Genomic DNA, 19,196 nt, shown 5'->3' with positions numbered 1-19,196 from the left:
CTTGGCAAGTTGGCATAGAAACGGTTTGGAGTCAAAATGAATCGAACTCAATCCATGTGCAGCCCTAAATATGGATGGTTCTAAAAAGGACTTTGGTTATCAAATAAATATCGATTAAATCTAATTAAAAGACGTTTACGTTGGATCTTAATTAGTAATAACTACATCAAAATATTTAATAAATCTAGTTTAAGGAAATTCCAAATCATATTGTTTTGAATTTACTTTTGTATAAAATCATGGAGCCATGTATAGAAATTAATTATTTTATGTAAATTATAAAATTAGATACGTTATATAAGGAAAAAAAATTGAATGTTATATTAAGGTAAGAAGAGTATTTGTTTTTTTTTCTTTTTTTTTTCTCTCTTTGTCTTTATTTGTCTTTTCATATAAGATGATAAACTCTATTGATAATTGAAAAAAGATGGAGGTCCAAATATCAAATTTGGAGATCCAACTAGAACCACCCCTATCCATATTCCACAAAAAACAAACAAAACTTTGATCTGGATTAATAAAAATCTTTGTAATTGTCTGCTTGTTCAGCCTTTCCAAGAATCACTTTCTGGTTCTATCATAAAAATAATAAAATATACCAAAAATGTTGGCAGGTCACTTACAAAATTTTTCATGGTTGAATTGATAGAGATAAAATAAAAATAAATAAAAAATTAATTAAAAAAAAAAACAACAACAACAACAAACTATTGAAGATACAGATTTAATTATTCAAGGGTGTTTTGGTAAAATTAAAGAGGTGCACTTAACTTTTTATGTATTAAAAAAAGTGAATTAGAGGTTTAATAAGTAAGAGAAGTCCAAATATCAAATTGGGGCCGTGACCACTTACCCAATTTTAGACTAAAAATTGCCCACTTACTCCACTAAGAGTTTTTTAACCCCATTTACCCAATCTAACAGTGTTTGACAGTATTGCCCTCATACTCCCTCTATCTCTCTCTCTCTCTCTCGACTCCCCTTCTCCTCCCAAACTCCATCTCTCTCTCTCTCTCTCTCTGTGCCATGGCTACTCCGGCGCCCCACCTCTGGCTTCGGGCCAACACCTCCATCAAGTCAACACCGCCAGGTCCCCCAAGCCAGCCCCAAGATCGGAGCACTGCATCCGGATTCGATTTGAACCTCCGAGCGCCACCGTCACCCAAAACAAACTCTCTCTCTCTCTCAAACCAGACTCTCTCTGCCATGGCTGCTCCGGCGCCCCACCTTCGGCTTCGAGCCAACAACTCGATCGATCCACCTCCGGCGTCACCGTCACCCAAACCACAGATCCAATGATCCAAGGCCCATTGCAACAACTCAGCTCCAACGCCGATCCGACTCGATCCCAGCCCGAATCGACTCCGCTCCAACGTCACCGTCACCCTAAAACACGCCCCGACCACTCCTGCATCGGCCTCACAATTCTGTGGGTGCCCAGAGAATTTTTTTTTTTGGTATCCTGAGATTTTTTTTTATTTTTTGTATTTTTTTTTGTATCTGTAATGTATTCATTTTGGTTCACTTGAGGGCAATAATATGATTATTGGAGGGTAATAATATGATTATTGGGGCAATAATATGATTATTAGGAGGCAATAATATGATTATTAGGAGGCAATAATATGAGTATTGGGGGGCGATAATATGATTACTGGCGGGCAATAATATGCTCAATTGTGCATGTAGTGTATTCATTTTGGTTTTGGGAGTTTATACAATTCACTGGAGGCAATAATATGATTATTGGAGGCAATAATATGATTTTTGGGAGGCAATAATATGATTACTAGGGGGCAATAATATGGTTACTGGGTATTATTAGGGGGCAATAAATTCAGACATCGGAATCTCGACACCAGTCCGGTAGCCGGATTCTGGTCACCGGTCGCCGGATTCCCATCACCGGAGTCGGCGGCCGGCCACTGGTCACCGAAGTCCGGCAAGGTGGAGGATGACTTCTCCCTCTAAGTGAGAAAGAAGGAGAGGGCAAAAAAGTCCCAAAAATAAATAAAAAAGAATTAATTGGGTATTAGGGAAATAATCTCTTAGAGTGTTTTGGGTAAACGGGGTTAAAAAACTATTAGTGGAGCAAGTGGGCAATTTTTATGCTAAAATTGGGTAAATGATCATTTCCCCTATCAAATTTGGAGGTCCAACTAAAACTATCCTTTTTTTTTTTTTTTGAATAAAGGGCTGGTGCGGCTGCCCTCAAGCCTTGATTAATGAAACTGTCGAATACAAGGGAGGGACATAGAGCCTAAACCCCTGATTACAATAAGCATCTAGAGTATTTTCCGAAATAATATCAGAAATCTCTACGGGAGACTTGTATTCTAACAAACACCAACTAGCAAAGAGTGCACAATTAGCTACTCCATTTGCTTTAACATAGCAGTGACAATTAGAGTGTTTTGGGTAAACGGAGTTAAAAAAACTGTTTGTTGAGCAAGTGGGCAATTTTTAAGCTAAAATTGGGTAAATGATCATTTCCCCTATCAAATTTGGAGGTCCAACTAAAACTACCCTTTTTTTTTTTTTTGAATAAAGGGCTGGTGTGGCTGCCCTCAAGCCTTGATTAATGAAACTGTCAAATACAAGGGAGGGACATAGAGCCTAAACCCCTGATTACAATAAGCATCTAGAGTATTTTCCGAAATAATATCAAAAATCTCTACGGGAGACTTGTATTCTAACAAGCACCAACTAGCAAAGAGTGCACAATTAGCTACTCCATTTGCTTTAACATAGCAGTGACATAGTGGAAAGATAACTCGATATGTAACCCGATTACAACATAGCATAATTACCAGCTTTAGCACAGCTTTCCTCTTATGTTGCCGCCGAAAAGTAAATCCGACGACACTTAGTCTCACCCTGCCACTAGGCGGCAGCGCCCATTTGACGAAGCAAATAACTCGCCGCCGACCTAGAGCAGACAAGGCACGTAGAGTGCATACATAGGCACATAGCCCGATTAGTCCTACACAATAAATGTAGGAATTTCTTGGTCGCATAAAGCGCATCCAACCTAAAGAACATAAAAGTAAAAAAACTTCAGATAAAAAAATAGCTTGGGCAGGACCCAAAAATTGGGCCCAAACCCTAACATAGACCCATGAAGCAAGGATATTCCAGCCACAGATTAGGGCCCAGCCCACTTCTGAACCAGCACGAGCCTTGGGTCGCCGAAAATGCAGGCCAATGATGCTGCCACGCCACCATCTCGTAGGAACCACGCTGGCCGTCCCGTCACCGGCAGCATGCCAGTCGCCGCCTACTGGCCGTCCCTCCGTCCCTTTATCATCCCCACCACGCCGATAAGAAAGGCCGCCCCTCCCAAGCACCCACGTCCCCAGCGCTGTTCCAACACACCCAAACCAGATCAGAACACGTCGATGCAGCCTGAGCATAACAGAAACCCACCGCGCCGCCATCCACTCAACATCCCCAGGGAACCTCTCCTCCCACCGTGTGTACTCCGATCTTAGGACGATCGACTCCAGCATCGCACGCCCGTCACCTGCTCGATGCTGCCCTTCCCCAGCAGGGCCTCCAACAGATCTGGATAGCGAACTCAGCACCATACAGCCCTCACTTCGACTAGGCATACGCCAGTACCAGCCACCGCCTGACCAGATGTCCATTTTGGCCCGTCTGACGCCGCCGCCGCGAGGGCGTGCCGTCGGACCGGGCATACACTTCTCAAGACGACCAGTCGCCGCCTAGGGTTTTTGTTTTTTGAGAGTACTCGACCTTTTTTCCTTCTGTAGAAAATGTAAAACTACCTTTTTTTAGACGCCCCTAAACGTAACTTTGAAATACGAAACGGATTGGTTCCATGCAGTGCAATACGTTCTGGCACATAGAAACTCAAATGATACCCACGTAGTCTCTTATCTCAGATATTTTATAAATGGTATTCACTTTAATTAATTTTATAAACGAGTTTAGTGTTGTTTGCTCACACGTTATCTACTACTGCTATAAATACTCCACACCTCTCCATTCCCATTTTCTCCAAGTAGTTTTAGTCTCACGTTCTCAACTGTCACAGTCCTCTTTCTTAGTCATCCTCTCCTCTCCAGACCTCTCCAAACCTTTCTCAAAAGCCAAATAATGGGCGGAAATGGAACTTCACCGTGCGCCTCTTGCAAGTTGCTGAGACGCCGATGCGCCCAAGACTGCATTTTTGCCCCTTACTTTCCCTCCGATGACCCCCACAAGTTCGCCATCGTGCACAAAGTCTTTGGTGCTAGCAATGTTAGCAAGATGTTACAGGTAACTTAAGCTAGTTGATATTGCAACGATTTGAGGATCGAGGTCCAAAATGAGATTTTTATCAAGCAGCGACAAGTGTGGCGGTGCAAAGTGCAATTAATTAATTGATCTTTTGTTTTATGGTTATGATGGGCAGGAGCTTCCAGTTCACCAGAGAACAGATGCAGTGAGCAGTCTAGTGTATGAAGCCAATGCAAGAGTGAGGGACCCAGTGTATGGGTGTGTTGGGGCCATTTGTTGCCTGCAAAACCAAGTCTCTGAGCTGCAAATGCAACTTGCTGGGGCTCAGGCCGAGATCCTTTGCATTCAGATGCAGCAAGAGCCTATGGTACTCCCTTCCCAGCAGATTGACACGTGCACAGACGATGAGAGGACATATTTTCTCAACAACAATCTCCCTCAGTAGTACCTCAACTTTCCCTCTTCTAGTTCTGGCAATGTAATCCATGACTCTCTCAAGAGGGAGGGCATCTTTGGACATGACATGGTCTCTTAACTATGCTCTCTTTCTTATTGTAGAATACTTTCGATCATATTGTCAGTTTGATATACTCAATTCTCTGAAAGTTCAAGTTTCGGAGTTTAGTAGCTCCAATTTCATAAAGTCTTTGGTTTGAAACCTCTCAACCCTATCTTCCATATTTTTTTGTCGAGTAGGGCTGAACCACGTCTGCATTTGTCTCTCTCTCCACGAACGAATTTCGTATAATAAATATCAGACAGAGATCGGGAGTGACTTGGAAACATGGGTAAGAATCTAATTGAGATGATAGTTAGGTCAACTCTAGCATGTGACAAGAGTGAAGTAAATTGCTTCCTGAGTAAGCACTTATTAAACAAGCTCTGATCAGCTTCTATGGATATAAAAACTCATACATGCAAAAAGGGTCGGTGGCCATTTCAAACAATCTCCAGGAACATACATTCTTGTAATGAGTAAATTAAAACCACACCTAATCTACAAGTTTTCTGGGTTTCTTTTCTAATCTGCAGCTGAACATTTGCTTCTTTATTAGACTTCTACAATGTCAAACAGTTTTTCTTTGCCTCTTCTATTGTGCCAGTTTAATATTCGTTGTAAAAGGTACCTAATAAGCCAAACTCGAGAATTTTATGGACCTAGGTTCTGTTGCAAGAAGGACAAGTCACTTATATACTGCTAAACTTTTCAAAACCGGGGTCGTCTAGGGTATCATACCCTTATTTTTTTAATTTTTAATAAATTAATGTAGTGGAAAACTATTGAACTGGTTAAGAGGTTACCCAGTTAAATGTTGACGTGTGTCATTTTCAAAAAATAAAATTTACCTTATATTAACAACACATTCTATCTTGATATGTAATATTGTTCAGAAACATGTAACAAATATTGTTAAAATAATAAATTACACCTAATAGAACTAAAATTACGACTTATGACCACACTTATTGTGGTTATTGTAATTAAGTAATGAAAGGTGTAAATATCATAGTTGGACAACATTTATCAAATGGAGAACCTCCTTACAATACTGAGTACTTACATATCTTTTGGTTTGTATTAATTTTACCATGTTCACAACACAAATGTTGTCGGAATTATAAAATGGTTGATAATCTTGTAAATGATATAATTTTTGAAGTAATTACTACAAATAGAACAAAAGTTATCACTTTTACATCAATTGTTGGAGGTTGTGGTAAAATGTATAGTCAATGTAGTAATCATTTCATTAATGATAAAAACATAAAGATTTACCACTCTGACAACAAATTTGTTGTCACACTTGTTAAATTGTCTATAAACTAGTACATTAGTTCATATGGAGTAATTACTACAAATAGAACAAAAATTATCGCTTTTACATCAATTGACGTGGATTGTGGTAAGGGTGGTTCTAGTTGGACCTCCAAATTTGCTATTTGGACCTCCTATACTTAGTACACCTCCTAATTTACTTTTTAGAATACTTGAAAAGCTAAGTAGACCTCCTTATTTTTACTAAAACACCCTTGAACATGAGATACAATAGTCTGTTAATCTACTTTTTATCTCTATCTTCAACCACGAGAATAAGAATGAATCAAAATCACATGATATTGCTCTCTTATGAGTATGTCTCTCCTCCACCAAAATTAATCAGAGGGTTGGTTCTTGATCTTGATATGTTGCTAGAATCCATTTGAATTTGCTAAAAGAAGGATTTCAAAGGTTTTGGGTTGGAAGATTGAGTAATAACTATATCATAATATTCAATTAATTTAGTTTAAGAAAATTTCAAATCAGATTGTTTTGAATTTATTTTTGTATTAAATGATGGGTTATGTATATAAATTATTATTTTTACTTAGTTGTTTTAGGTAAATTATAAAACTATATAGTAACATAAGTAAAGTAATTTTTTTTTTCATTTTAATTGAATGTAAAACCAATTTAATTGAATGTTATATTTGGGGAGGTAATTAAAGTAATTTTTTTTTTCATTTTTCTCACTCTGTCCTTATTTGTCTTTTCATATGACTTGACAAAGTCTATTAATAACTTAAAAAAGTTGCCCTTGTGGTAAAATGCATGGTCATTGAAGTAATCATTTCATTAATGATAAAAACATAAAGATTTACCACTGCGAAAACGAATTGGTTGTCACAGATGTTAAATTATCCATAAACTAGTACATAGGTTGTAGGTGGCGTAATTATCGTTTTTATATCAATATTTGTAGGTTGTGGTAAATTACATCGACCGAAAGTAATTACGACTTCGACGATAGAAATTACATAATATATTATTTTAGTTACTCAAGGAAGAACTTCATTGCACCAATGAGGACATACATGGTTTTAGTCAAAATATAATAGTTTACCTATATGATAACACATTGTAGTAACATTTGTAAATTAGTTCAAAAGGCAGTAATAACAAGCTATACATGAAGTAGTTACTACATCTAAAACAAAGATTATCTATTTTTTACATTAATTGTTGTGGTTGTCATAAAATGCATGTAAAAAGAATTATATTTGGTTAAGGAAACTACTAATGATATAATTAGTGATAAAGTTTTAGAAAAATGCTCTCTCTCTCTAGAAGCTCTCTCCTAGGGTTTCTTGGCGGCGGCAACAATTTGATTCTTTTGACTCGAACGGGTGGCTACCCTCCTTCTCTGGTCTCTGATGAAGGTGGTCTCAATGCTGTTGTGCGTTGGATCCTCTTGGCATTGGGAGGTCTCGGCTTCCTTCTTCTGGTTTCTGGCGCTCGGTGCTCCTCTGAGTCTCCGGCGATGGGTTATGGTGGCCTTCCTCCGGCTTGGAGTGCTGTGGGTTGAGATCTAGCATGGTTTCTGGAGCGCTCTGGTGGTTGGGCTGTGGGGGAATCGACTTGCTTCCCTCCTGTGTCCGCCGGCGTTAGATCTGGAGCTTTATTTGATTTGTGGCGATGGCGCGTGCGGCGGCCAGGTGATGATGGGGACATTATCGGCGGGGGGGGGAGGGGGGGGGGCGTCGGTTCTGATGCATATTCCTCTCATGGAGGGTTGCAGATATGCGGCTGCACGCATGATGGCTCAGGTGCGATTAGGGTCAAGGTCACTGGAAGCGGCATGTTTGCTCCCAGCGGCGGCGGTTTTTTTCTGGGTGGTGACCTCGGCGGTGGTAGGCATGACGGAGGCGACGACGGGATGCAAGGCCTTGTGAGCGTCTCTAGGGTTCCGGCGACGTCGGGAGGTACGGCCACTGATGGCAATAGGTTTGAAGTGGATCAAGGGTTGGTTCTGGATCATGGGCTTGTTGGTGCTTAGGCTCGGACATTGGTTCAATATTGCTCTTTTGGGCCTCGAGCTTTTATTTTCATTTTTTCCTTGTTCATTGAGCCTGGAGAAGCCCCCTCTGCGTAGGGTTATTCTTTGGGAACATGAATAAAATTAGGGAGGGGTCTTGGCTGCGTTCGGAGTCTTCCCTAGTAGTGTCAAGGTTACTTGAAGCATTGGAGCTTAATCCTATGGTTACATTATGTTTGAGTAGTCTAGGGCTTGCTTTAGATCATTCATTCATGACTCTATTCTGTCGTTGCCCGGAGTCCGGGTGAGTCATATTTGTAATGTTCCCTACTTTACTATAATGGACTGACACCCCACGCGTTCAAAAAAAAAAAACTAATACTAATTCTGTAAGCCTAGGTTAGAAGGTTTTTGTTTTTAATAAGGAAAAAATGTAATTGTCAATTGATAATCAAGCATTAATTGGCTAATGATAAAATTAATTAGTGATAAAGACTATTTAACAAATAGTAATTCGGCGAACCTAGATTATAAGGTTTTTTTAATTTTCTTTTTTAAAAAGGAAAAAACGTAATTGTCAATTTTCAATTGATAATCAAACAATAATTAGATAAGGGCTAAACATGCAGGTTACCAAATTTTAAATATTTTGGAATATTGGATATATTACTAATCCAAAGGTCCAAAATATTTAATAAAATGAGTGTATGACAAACACTCAAGTACCTAAGAAAATTCCCTTCAAAACCCACATATTCATAAAGTTCTAAATAAGACACAGAATATAAGGAGTTTCTAGTATTATACTGATCATTCAGTTTTGTGTTTCCTGATCACATGCCAGAGCCATTATGTTTGTTTAAGAAAAGGAAAAATGGTCCGTACGGTGCCTGACGTTTGCCTCCTTATAAATTTCGGTACCTCACATTTGAAAAATATCAATACGGTACCTGAGGTTCTCTGCCCGACCGTCGTTAGCTCAGTTATGGCATATGGCAGCTAGCAATTTTGATCATAAAATGATCAATTTACCCCTTTTTTTTTCCTCAGTTCTTCTTCCTTTGTTCCTCTGTTTTTTTTTTTTTTTGCAGAGAACCTCAGGTACCATATTGATATTTTTCAAATGTGAGGTACCGAAATTTATAAGGAGACAAAAATTTCAGGTACCGTATGGACCATTTAAAAAAAAAAAAAAAACTAATGAGTTCCATAAAATAAAATAAAAAATAAAAAATGCTGCAGAAGTGCAGATTGTTATCAAGTATCAACTCCGTTATTCATGAGAAGAAAACAAACAGAGTTGAATGAATGATAATTTGTGAGTTCTAATTTTTAATATGCTTTTTTTCTAACATCACCTTTAAACATGTGTTTAGAGAGGCAAATTTTGCTGCTGATTCTGTTACTAACCTTGGCCATTCTCACTCGGATCGTATTTGGTGGGTTAATCGCTTCCCACCTGCGGTCTCTAGAGCCATTTTGTTTGACTCTGTAAACTGTGGAGACCCGCGTGGCCTAAGTATTTAAGGTTCTTATTTACGTATCAAAAAAAATATATTTTAATATGCTTTTCTGTCCTAATTCATGTCTCAGTACGTACATTATATGTCAAATCAAAGAATGAAAGAAATAATTTTAAAAGTTTGAGGAAAGAAACAAAATACAACAAGTGAAGATTCCTCATTTAGCCTTGTTTAATGTGGAAACACCGAAACAGTATATTTCCCAAGTCAAAACTTGAACTTTTTCTTCATCTATAGTTCTATGGGAAAAACTCATAAACAGTACCTGAACTTCAAGCCACTAATAACTTTCGTACCTCAAGTTCAAAAAATATCAGATTGGTACCTGAACTTGTGACCCCGACCCAATATCAGTATCTGGGAACAGTAAAATCGTTAACGGAGTTAATTTTTGAAGGGTAAATCTGTCATTTCACTGTTCATCATCTCCAATACTCTCCCCTCTCTCTATGCAAACCTAGATTTTTCATTATCTTCTTCATACCTCACACACACAAACCCAAATCGACCAAAGGAGAGGTGAGAGGAGTTGGTGGTGGATGGGACGGTGGCCATTGAAGAAGTGAAAGGTTGTTGATAGTGGTGATGAGGTATGAAGAAGAAGAAGAAGAAATCTGGTATTGCAGAGAGAGGGGAGAGTTTTGGAGATGATGAACAGTGAAATGACATATTTACCCTTCAAAAATTAACCCCGTTAGCGATTTTACTGTTCCCATGTACTGATATTGGGTCGGGGTCAGAAGTTCAGGTACCAATCTGATATTTTTTGAACTTGAGGTACGAAAGTTATTAGTGGCCGATAGATCAAGTACTGTTTGTGAGATTTTCCCTAGTTCTATACCATGAAACCGTCCTTTCTGTGCAGCTCTTTATCGATCTTGTGGCTGTTTCTTGCTGTACGTATGTCCTAGGATTCCTTCCAGTACACCACCACAGATTGACAGGTCCAGCCTTAAGTTTGTGTATTAGTATTCTAATTTAATTTGAATAAAAATGGGATTTTCCTTTTTTCCTATGGTTCCATACTTCCATTCTTACAGCAAAAGTAACTTCTAGGATATGATGCAAGGTGACTAGTGTGTACTCTTTTATTGTTAGTTTTCCTTAGATTAGTTGATTAGTTGTTCACAAGAATGATTAGTTTTCGCTCCAAAATAAACACACACGCATAAACTTAAAATAATATTGATTTCAAGAAAAGAAAACAACTAATGGTATGGAATGAATATTTCGACAGCAAGACACACATGCATAAACTTAAAATAATATTGATTTCAAGAAAAGAAAATAACTAATGGTACGAAATGAATATTTGGACAGCAAGACTAATAGTAGATTACAACAAATCAATATATAAAGAAAGTTTCAAAGGTAATCAGACAGGTATAAGTATGATAAGACTACATGCAACTAATGGCAGTAGTTTACAAATTACAATGAATGTATCGTTAGAAAACGATTGTGCTCAAATAGTCAGGAATATTGGACATCATGAACTGTTGCAATACAGAAAACCTGAAAGCTATATCTTTGTAAATTGTCAATGACAACTTGTGCACAAATTTCAGCAAGAAGAATAGGTTGGCCAACAGAGTCTGCGAGCACATGAAACATCTAGTAGGATCAGAGGAAAAGCTTAGAGTCAAATTGCAGTTGGAATTTGTTCTTCTTTTTTTTTTTTACAAAAGAGGATCAAATTGCAGTTGGAATTTGTTATCGAAATAGCATGTGCTAAAAAGTAAAATCTATTAGACCATCTCCAACGGAGAGGTCAATTGCCATGTGGAAGCCCAATATTTATTTTTGACAGTCCAAACCCTTCTCCAACCGATATGTCTTTTTCATGTGGATTAGACATATCCCTCAAATTTGATAGCTTTTTCTCTTTCTGTCTTTTATTTTTTTATTGTTTCTCACTTTCTCAGTGCGTCTCTCTTTCTCTTTTCCCCGTCTTTCTTCCTTCATCTCACCCAAAACTTAGGCTTTTGAAACCCCGGTTCCAATGAGCTAAGGTGACGCCTCTCTTCCCTTCAATCATGGTCGATTCTAATTTCTCTCTCAATCAATTTCTTTCTTTTCTGGGTCCAATCTTACTTTCTCTTCTACTATTTCGTGTATAAATTACTCTACTTTCAGACGCTCTATTTAGGTGTTTTGGTTATAGACCATGATTTAATTTCAATTGAGTAAGAATCTGTCTCGGTTAGGAATTTCTGTTCCAAAGTGAAATTGATCAATTGGGTGCTCATTAATTTTTGATCTATGTGAGAATGCAGTGAGCTGCATGATTATGGTCCTTCCTTTTCTTGCATGATGATATTGAATTTAATGGAATTAGAAACTTGGATTTGAATCTCGTGGATTCGAACACTTTGTTGTCTTCAACTTTCTTCTCTCTTCTTAGAATAACATGGAACATGGATCAGTCAGTATGGTTGTTGGTCAATGTTAGTAGTTTGTCCAGATCTTTTTTTTGGTAATTTATCATTGAATATAACTATATTGCAGGTTGAAAATGAATTTGGGTTATCAAACTTTTTACTTGTACTCATTGGGAACAAAGAGATTTGTGCTGAAATGGAGACTATTAAAAAAAGATTAGAAGAATCTCTTTTTGTGCGAGGATCATCAGACATTTCTTCCAGTGGTTCTCTGTTGACCTCTTGTGAAGCATCTTCACTCAGACACAGAGCATTTTCTGAAGTTATTTTAGATATAGCATGGCCAATGTTCTAAAAAACGACCTAGGTGGTAAGGAACCGAACGGATTTTGGCCTAAGCGTTGCTCTTAGGCGCTGGGCTACTAGGCGGTGCCGCTTGGGCGGTGCTAGGCGGGGACTAGGCGGCCCTAAACCCTAATTTATTCTATATTTTGACTATTTTTATATTTATAATTAATTTTTAGACTTTAAATATTTTTATTTATATTATTATAGGTTATAAAAATAATTTAAAAATTAAAAAAATAAAAACCGCCTAGTCCCCACCTAGGCCTCTAGGCGCTAGTCCCTGGGTCATCGCCCGACTAGCGCCTAGCGTTTTTTAGAACCTTGAGCACGGCAATGTTACACCATTAGATATAGTCCTTGCAATGTTACACCATTAGTTATGTCGTAGCAAACTAGCAATAGCTCACTACTCAAATACTTAATTTGACAAATAACAGGTTCTTTAGTTTGTTTAATATCTCATATGCAATGTGGATATTTACTCAAGAGTATTAATTTGCAGGTGCATCCCTGGGTTCATTTGTACTCATACTACTTGCTGCTGCAGCTTATTATGTCTATAGTTCTGACAGAAAAGAAAAACAAATTGAAATTTTTTTAGAGGATTACTGAGCTCTCAAACCAAGCAGATACTCTTATGCAGATATCATGAGGATTACAAATCAGTTCGAGGACAAATTAGGCCAATGAGCCTATGGAACTGTTTAAAAGGGAAATTTCTGATGAGAATTATGTCTATGGATACATCTACTATGAATCCTAAGCAGAGGGCATATTATTCCAAACTTCAAATGAAAATTTTGCAAGGTGATATATGAAGTTTGACTCAGTTTATTCCTCCAATGGTTTTTGAAGACTAGTTGCTCTTGTAATATGTAGCATAAGTCTGTATGGAGGTCAAGAAAGCCTTCTAGTTTTTTTAGTTTGTATCAGTTTGTTGGTTTCCAGTGAAGTACTATATGTTTATGTTTTCAAGCTGTTTATGTTTCCTGCTATGTATTCCCATACCTTAAATTGATGTAATCTCAATTGCATCTCTTAATGGAACCATTCATTGTATGATATTTGATTTACAAGATAAAAAAAAATAAAAAACAAAGGAAAAACAACATAAATAGAATTTTATATATTAAAGTAATATTCAAAAATCTCCATTGAAACTAAAATTAGTCAAAATATTGCTATATCAAATATGTCAAATTGAAATTTGACCAAAGCAATTGGGGAGATGCTCTTACCAGCAAGACAAAGGTGAAGGGTATCTGATCTCCCTTTAGGCCTCGTTTGGTTCACGGAAGGGAAATCGATTCCCTTGTCTTTCCCGTGGGGAAGGGAAACTAAAGTTCCTGTCAAATTTCCTTTACTATGTTTGGTAAAGCAAGGAAAGCATCCAGGAAAGATAATTTGATTTACCTTCCGATGTTTGGTTGGTGCAGGAAAGGAAAGTAAAAATATATTAATGTTTCAATAATACCCTTCTATTTTAAAATAAAAACAATCTGGAATGAATTTTCAACACTACCAAGGGTACTCAAGCAATTAATGCTAGGATATTATTGTCCAAAATTATTGCAATTAATGCTGGGAAATGGGATGGGAAACTCAATCCCATGAAGTTTGAATGGAATGAGTTTACCCCCAACTTTCCCCTATGTCAGGAAAGCATTTCCGGACTTTGTGGTTACCAAACAAAGGAAATGAATAACTTTCCTTTCCCAAGTCCTCAAATCCGCGAAACAAACGAGGCTTATCATGGAGACTCTTATAGATAGTGGGGAGCCTTACAATTTCTCTTTTGAGGGCTCGAGGTTAATAATTCCAAAACTCATTGGTCATGCGATTGGATTACAAAATTTACTATATACTAATTCTCAGTTAACTGTTCATCGGATAGGCTTAGTTACCGGCTCAAGCCGAGGCGACATTGTGAAAAGACGATTTTGCCCCTGCCTTCTGTCTCTTGCCTCGACGACACCTGCCGTACTGCTCTGTGGAGTTTTGACAGACAGAGAGAGCGAAGAGAGCAGAGGAAGAAGGGAAGGTAAGCTTGAATTTTGGGTGCGGTTGATTGGGTTTTGAATTTCGGTGCATGCAAATGCAATTCTGGGTGGGTGGTGCATATGAATGTGGGTTTATCTATCGGGATTTTTTTGGCATTTGAATTTGGTTTTGTGGGTGATTGTGTGTGCTGCTGTGTTCAATTTCTATCTAGATTTTCAAGTTATGTAGATATCTTGAAAGAATTTCTTGAAATTCACATTGAATCTTTGTATGTGACTGATTTGGGGTTTAGGGTTGTGATATTGGGTTTGTCATCAGCAAGGAGGAGGGAGAGGAGGAAGAGCATCGTTCTTCATTAATGTGTTTTGGGCTGAGGCAGGAGAAGAGAAATCTGGGTAATTGGTTTTGTAGTTTTGCTTTTGTTTTCTTCATCAATGGTTCTTAGATGCAACTTGGAATAAATTGAGAAACAAATACTACTATAGTGCAGGATCTCTTAAAGCAATAGTTTGGTCTATTAATTCAATCTGCATCCAAGCTATATGTTGTGTTCCATATCCATCTTTTTTTTTTTTTTTTTACAAAATAGTTTACATACTGAATTCGATTTATGTTAGATTTTTCACTTACTTGATGTCAAGCGCAATGGGGTTATTGAGTTTGGAGAATTTGTTCGATCATTAGGTATCTATCTCACCCCAAATGCACCTGTACAAAACAATTGCATGTAAGTTTACTTTTTTCTTACAATGGGGTAATGATACTTATGTTTTTCCAGTTTTAGTTTCCTCTCTATGTCAAACTGCAATGTCTTTTGTTGGAAAGTTGAAAAAAAATGAACTTTTGAGAGTTGAGACTATCCTATTAAATCTACAATCATCTGCTAATTTATGGCGGAAATCCTTTTGCAGCTGCGTTTAGACGGTATGATATGAGACAAACAGGGTTCATTGAATGAGAGAAGGTTTGTTTCACATTGAAACATCCTTGATCCCACAGTCTACAAGGTAAAGGGCACTGATTTCGTATACACTGTGCTATTACATTTATGTGCTATTAATCTCACACTAAACACGAGTTTCCTTTAATAGCAGGATATGATATTGAGGACGTTCTAAAATTTGTGCATTGGCTTGATGGATAACTTGCATCGTTGGTAATTTGTAATACCTGTGCTACTATATATATATATATATATATATATATATATATATATATTTTTTTTGGATAATACCTGTGCTACTATGTTTGATTGTACCAAATCAATCAAGAATCATATATTCTTTACCTTTCCAAAAGTAGAAGTCAAGATTTTCTAGAGCTAATTTCAACTACAGGATATGCTATTGAGAGAATTCCTAGCCAAACATGGAAGTATAGCAATCTTTTTGAACCGTATGACCACCGTGGATTTGTGTTGAGATTTGTTAGATGAATTTTTGGACAAAAGCATATATGGTTATGCATATTTGGTTACCTGAAAGCAGATGTGTAAAGTGGTATTGTACATATCAATTCTTCAAGGCAGCTGCACTTTTTAATTGATATTGATGTAAAGATTTGTAAGTTACATACTCATGTATAGTTTTTGACTTTGGAATCAGTTTGTATAGTAATTCCACTCTTTGAATATTACTATGACAGTGATTATTAACTGATAGCAAATAGTAATCATGGACTACTTACTTCTGTGCTAAAAACTCTGTTTTTGGCAACTGATTTATGTAGAAGAATTGAATTAGAGAAGGACCTGCAATGCATAAGTTTGGTGATTATTCAATATTTGGAGGCCTAACATATCCATGTTTTATTACTGATTTAGAGATCAATGTCTATCTAATTTAGATATCAATTTGCAGTCTTTGTCTTTGGATGAAGTGAAGCTTGCAAAACTCCAAAAGGCAAATTACTTTGTTAGCTCGGGACAGCAATAGGGAATGAATCATAGTATTTATAATTTTTTTTTTTCGATATAAATTAGGATAGACATGGTATGGCATTTATACTGAGTATTGCTTCTTGCTTTTCTGGTTTTGTTACTTTTTTTTCACAACTGCCATGTAACTTTTGGTTTCTGGGTTCTCTTCTTTTTACTGAGACCTGTGTCCTCATTATTTCTTTTATTTCTTTTATCTATTCAATTTGAACATTGAAGTAAGAATTATCTTTCATGCAAGTAAGCATACTAAAGCAACTAAATTACTTGGTACAAGTAGCAAGCAAAAAATATCAGTTCCCCAATAGCTGAAAAAATCAAAAGCAATCTAACTTATAGCACCAGCATTTAGTTGTAATGAATTGATAGATGAATATCATCATCTGTTTTGATATCTACTCTAACTTATAGCATCAGCATATAGTTGTAATGCATCTCTGGACACTTTCAACTATCTGTTCCCTTTCAATTTAATGTAACTATGTGTTTCTAGAAATCTTTCAGTTTTGTCAATATATGTGTTTATAGTTTACCTTCAAAGCAAATTATAACCTTATGCTTCAATTTATTAATGGACCTAATAGTTTACTTAGGTTCACGTAAGTGCAAGTTTTACCTATGCTTTTTTTTTTCTCAATTGTTTTTTCTAAACTAACCTCCATCAATAGACTTATAATTTTCTACAAACCCCTGTAATAAACTTTAAGATGAGAACTATTGGTTTCGTAAGATAAAAAACAAAACATACAGGTTTAAGATATGTGCAGTAAGTGGGATCAGCAGGATCGCTTAAAAGAAACATGTTGGAGTTTCTGGTGATAATCATTATTTGAAGGAAAAAGAGAATAATGAGTGTAAATTATAATGCAAGCTGTTAAAGTTTGGATATATATTCTAACAATTCGGTTTTGATGTCAATTTCCAAACTTCTTTGTTGTTTTGGCCCTTTTTGAAGGTTTGAAGGAAGTTAGGTATTTAACAATGCTGTAAAATTTGGGTATATATACTGACAATACGATTTTAGTGTCACTCTCTACAGTTCTGTGCTGTTTTGGCCCTTTTTGAATTGCACTTTCAATTTACTAGGCTGATATTGAAAGTGTTGAAAGCATTCTCATCTATCCGATAGAAATGTGTCGCATAAATTTAAATGCTTTTACATCCAGTTAATAAACTTTGCAACTTCACTCAATAGATTGACTCCCCTTTCAATATTAGTACCCTAAAGTTTATATTCTGTACTCTGATCTTCAATCTAGAAATCTTTCAGTTTTGCCAATATCTGTGTTAATAGTTTACCTCTGCATGACATCTGATTACTAAATACACTTCATAATTTCTTACTTTCACAATGACAGGGAAGCCAGCATTGAACCAGCAACATCATCCGTAGAGACCATCAAGGCATCAACAAGGAGAAAAACGAGTGAGGTGTCATGACACTTTTGTGCAGACAGAATTGGAGGAAGCAACTTTTTCGACAACTTCCATAACTCCCCACCACTAGGCTAACAGCTTTTCAGCATACACATGCTAATAGACATCATCACCTATTTTTGGCAAGCTGATCAAGCAGTGATTGTAACTAAGTTAGTCTGCAACTAGAACAACCTATTTTTTTAACACTGCCACAACATCTACGTTAGTGGAGAAAACTATTTTTTGCAAGCTGTTCTAGCAGCAACTGTAACTATGTTAGCCTTAAACTATGACAACCTATTTTTTGAACACTACCACAACATCTGTATTGGTGGTAATGTTACTAGGACATGATCTGCATCTTCTGTTATAAATGATTTGCCGTCAGAATCTTGTACTTTATGCAGTGATCATACCAGCTACATTCTCTATCCTTTAAAATTTAGTTCTCTCACTAGAAGGCCACACTTTCAGATTCAGTTTTAAAACCCGCAGCAACGCGCAGGCACAAATTCTAGTACAAATACCAATCCCTTGTTTAGTTATCTTCATCTTTCTTCTTTTCTTTTGTCCAAGTCATTCCATTAGCAACTTTTTGGGGCACTTTATTGAGTTTATTCTTTACTTGGGTACCAAAAAATCAGATGATCATTCAAATCATTATATATTAATCATTTGGAACCACAGAGAATGCCTCCTCATTATAGCAAAACTCAATCATTAAAAAGGTCCTCAATCTTTGTTTTACTTTTGTGTTTTTTCTTTTCCACTCTCTATTTTGTATGTGATTTATGTGAGGACATTGTATTATGAGCTTATTCATCTAAGAGCATCTGGAAGAGCCCCTCTCTCTGGATTGACCAGATTCTAATGAAGACTCTGAAGTAAAACAATCTTGCAATCTTGCTTTTGGTACTTACACATCAAACTTGAACAAACTGTTTGCTTGAATAAACTATCAAGGGAGCGCAAAGTCATGAATCATTGTTTATGGATTCTAAGTTCCTAGGTATTGTTACTATTTATATAAAACAAACTGAAGTGCACATACATTTTCACATTCCTAACCGGAAAAATGGTCCGTACGGTACTCCGCATTTGCCTCTTTATAACTTTTGGTACCTCAGCTTTGAAAAATATCAATACGGTACCTGAGGTTTTCAATCCGATTGAAGATTAGTGCCTAAAGCCATTAGCTCCGTTACGGCGTCTGCCAGCTGACAATATTTGAAGGGTATTTTTGTCCCTTTCATGCCTTAATTTTTTTTTTTTCCTTCAAGCATCTCTCTCTCTCTCGTCCTGTCGCCTTCAAGGCTTCAACCCGAAAGCCCCAAGCTTGAAATGTAAGAACATGAAGAAGAAGAAGAAGAAGAGTCTATGGAATTGGCTATGGTATATGGATTGGAATGTAAAAAGTAGAATTCTGGTGGTGGTGGAGCGAGATTTCGGGTGACAGATATGGGTTTTCCCCAATTGCGTTGTACAATCAGAGTTTGAATTAAGATATTTTGAAATAACCATTCAAAACCCAGGTTCTGCAGAAAACCAAAAG

The 19,196-nt window shown here is 36.9% G+C and overlaps 1 protein-coding gene and 1 long non-coding RNA gene across 2 annotated transcripts; both read left to right on the top strand.

Annotated features, from left to right (window-relative positions):
* Window positions 1-4,062: 4,062 nt before the first annotated feature.
* LOC133717762 (LOB domain-containing protein 12-like) lies at window positions 4,063-4,687 on the top strand. The gene is made up of 2 exons (XM_062144490.1): window positions 4,063-4,281; window positions 4,418-4,687. The coding sequence occupies exons 1-2, from the start codon at window positions 4,120-4,122 to the stop codon at window positions 4,685-4,687; spliced, it is 432 nt and encodes a 143-aa protein (XP_062000474.1). The 5' UTR covers window positions 4,063-4,119.
* Window positions 4,688-13,871: 9,184 nt separating this feature from the next.
* LOC133718767 (uncharacterized) lies at window positions 13,872-18,062 on the top strand. The gene is made up of 7 exons (XR_009850563.1): window positions 13,872-14,096; window positions 14,183-14,329; window positions 14,582-14,684; window positions 14,907-15,016; window positions 15,201-15,296; window positions 15,384-15,445; window positions 17,584-18,062. It is a non-coding gene; the product is annotated as an uncharacterized LOC133718767 (long non-coding RNA).
* The last annotated feature ends 1,134 nt before the right edge of the window (window positions 18,063-19,196 follow it).

The sequence above is a fragment of the Rosa rugosa genome, chromosome 6 (genome assembly GCF_958449725.1).
Source record: "Rosa rugosa chromosome 6, drRosRugo1.1, whole genome shotgun sequence".
Classification (NCBI taxonomy): Eukaryota; Viridiplantae; Streptophyta; class Magnoliopsida; order Rosales; family Rosaceae; genus Rosa; species Rosa rugosa.
Note: the sequence above shows the minus strand (reverse complement) of the source record. Positions and strands in the feature narration are given on the sequence as shown.

Bases quoted from the DNA above. Each gene is read 5' to 3' on its own strand.
- LOC133717762 (XM_062144490.1), top strand. From the start codon at position 4,120: ATGGGCGGAAATGGAACTTCACCGTGCGCCTCTTGCAAGTTGCTGAGA. The intron at 4,282-4,417 runs GTAACTTAAGCT...TATGATGGGCAG, and splicing joins ATGTTAGCAAGATGTTACAG to GAGCTTCCAGTTCACCAGAG.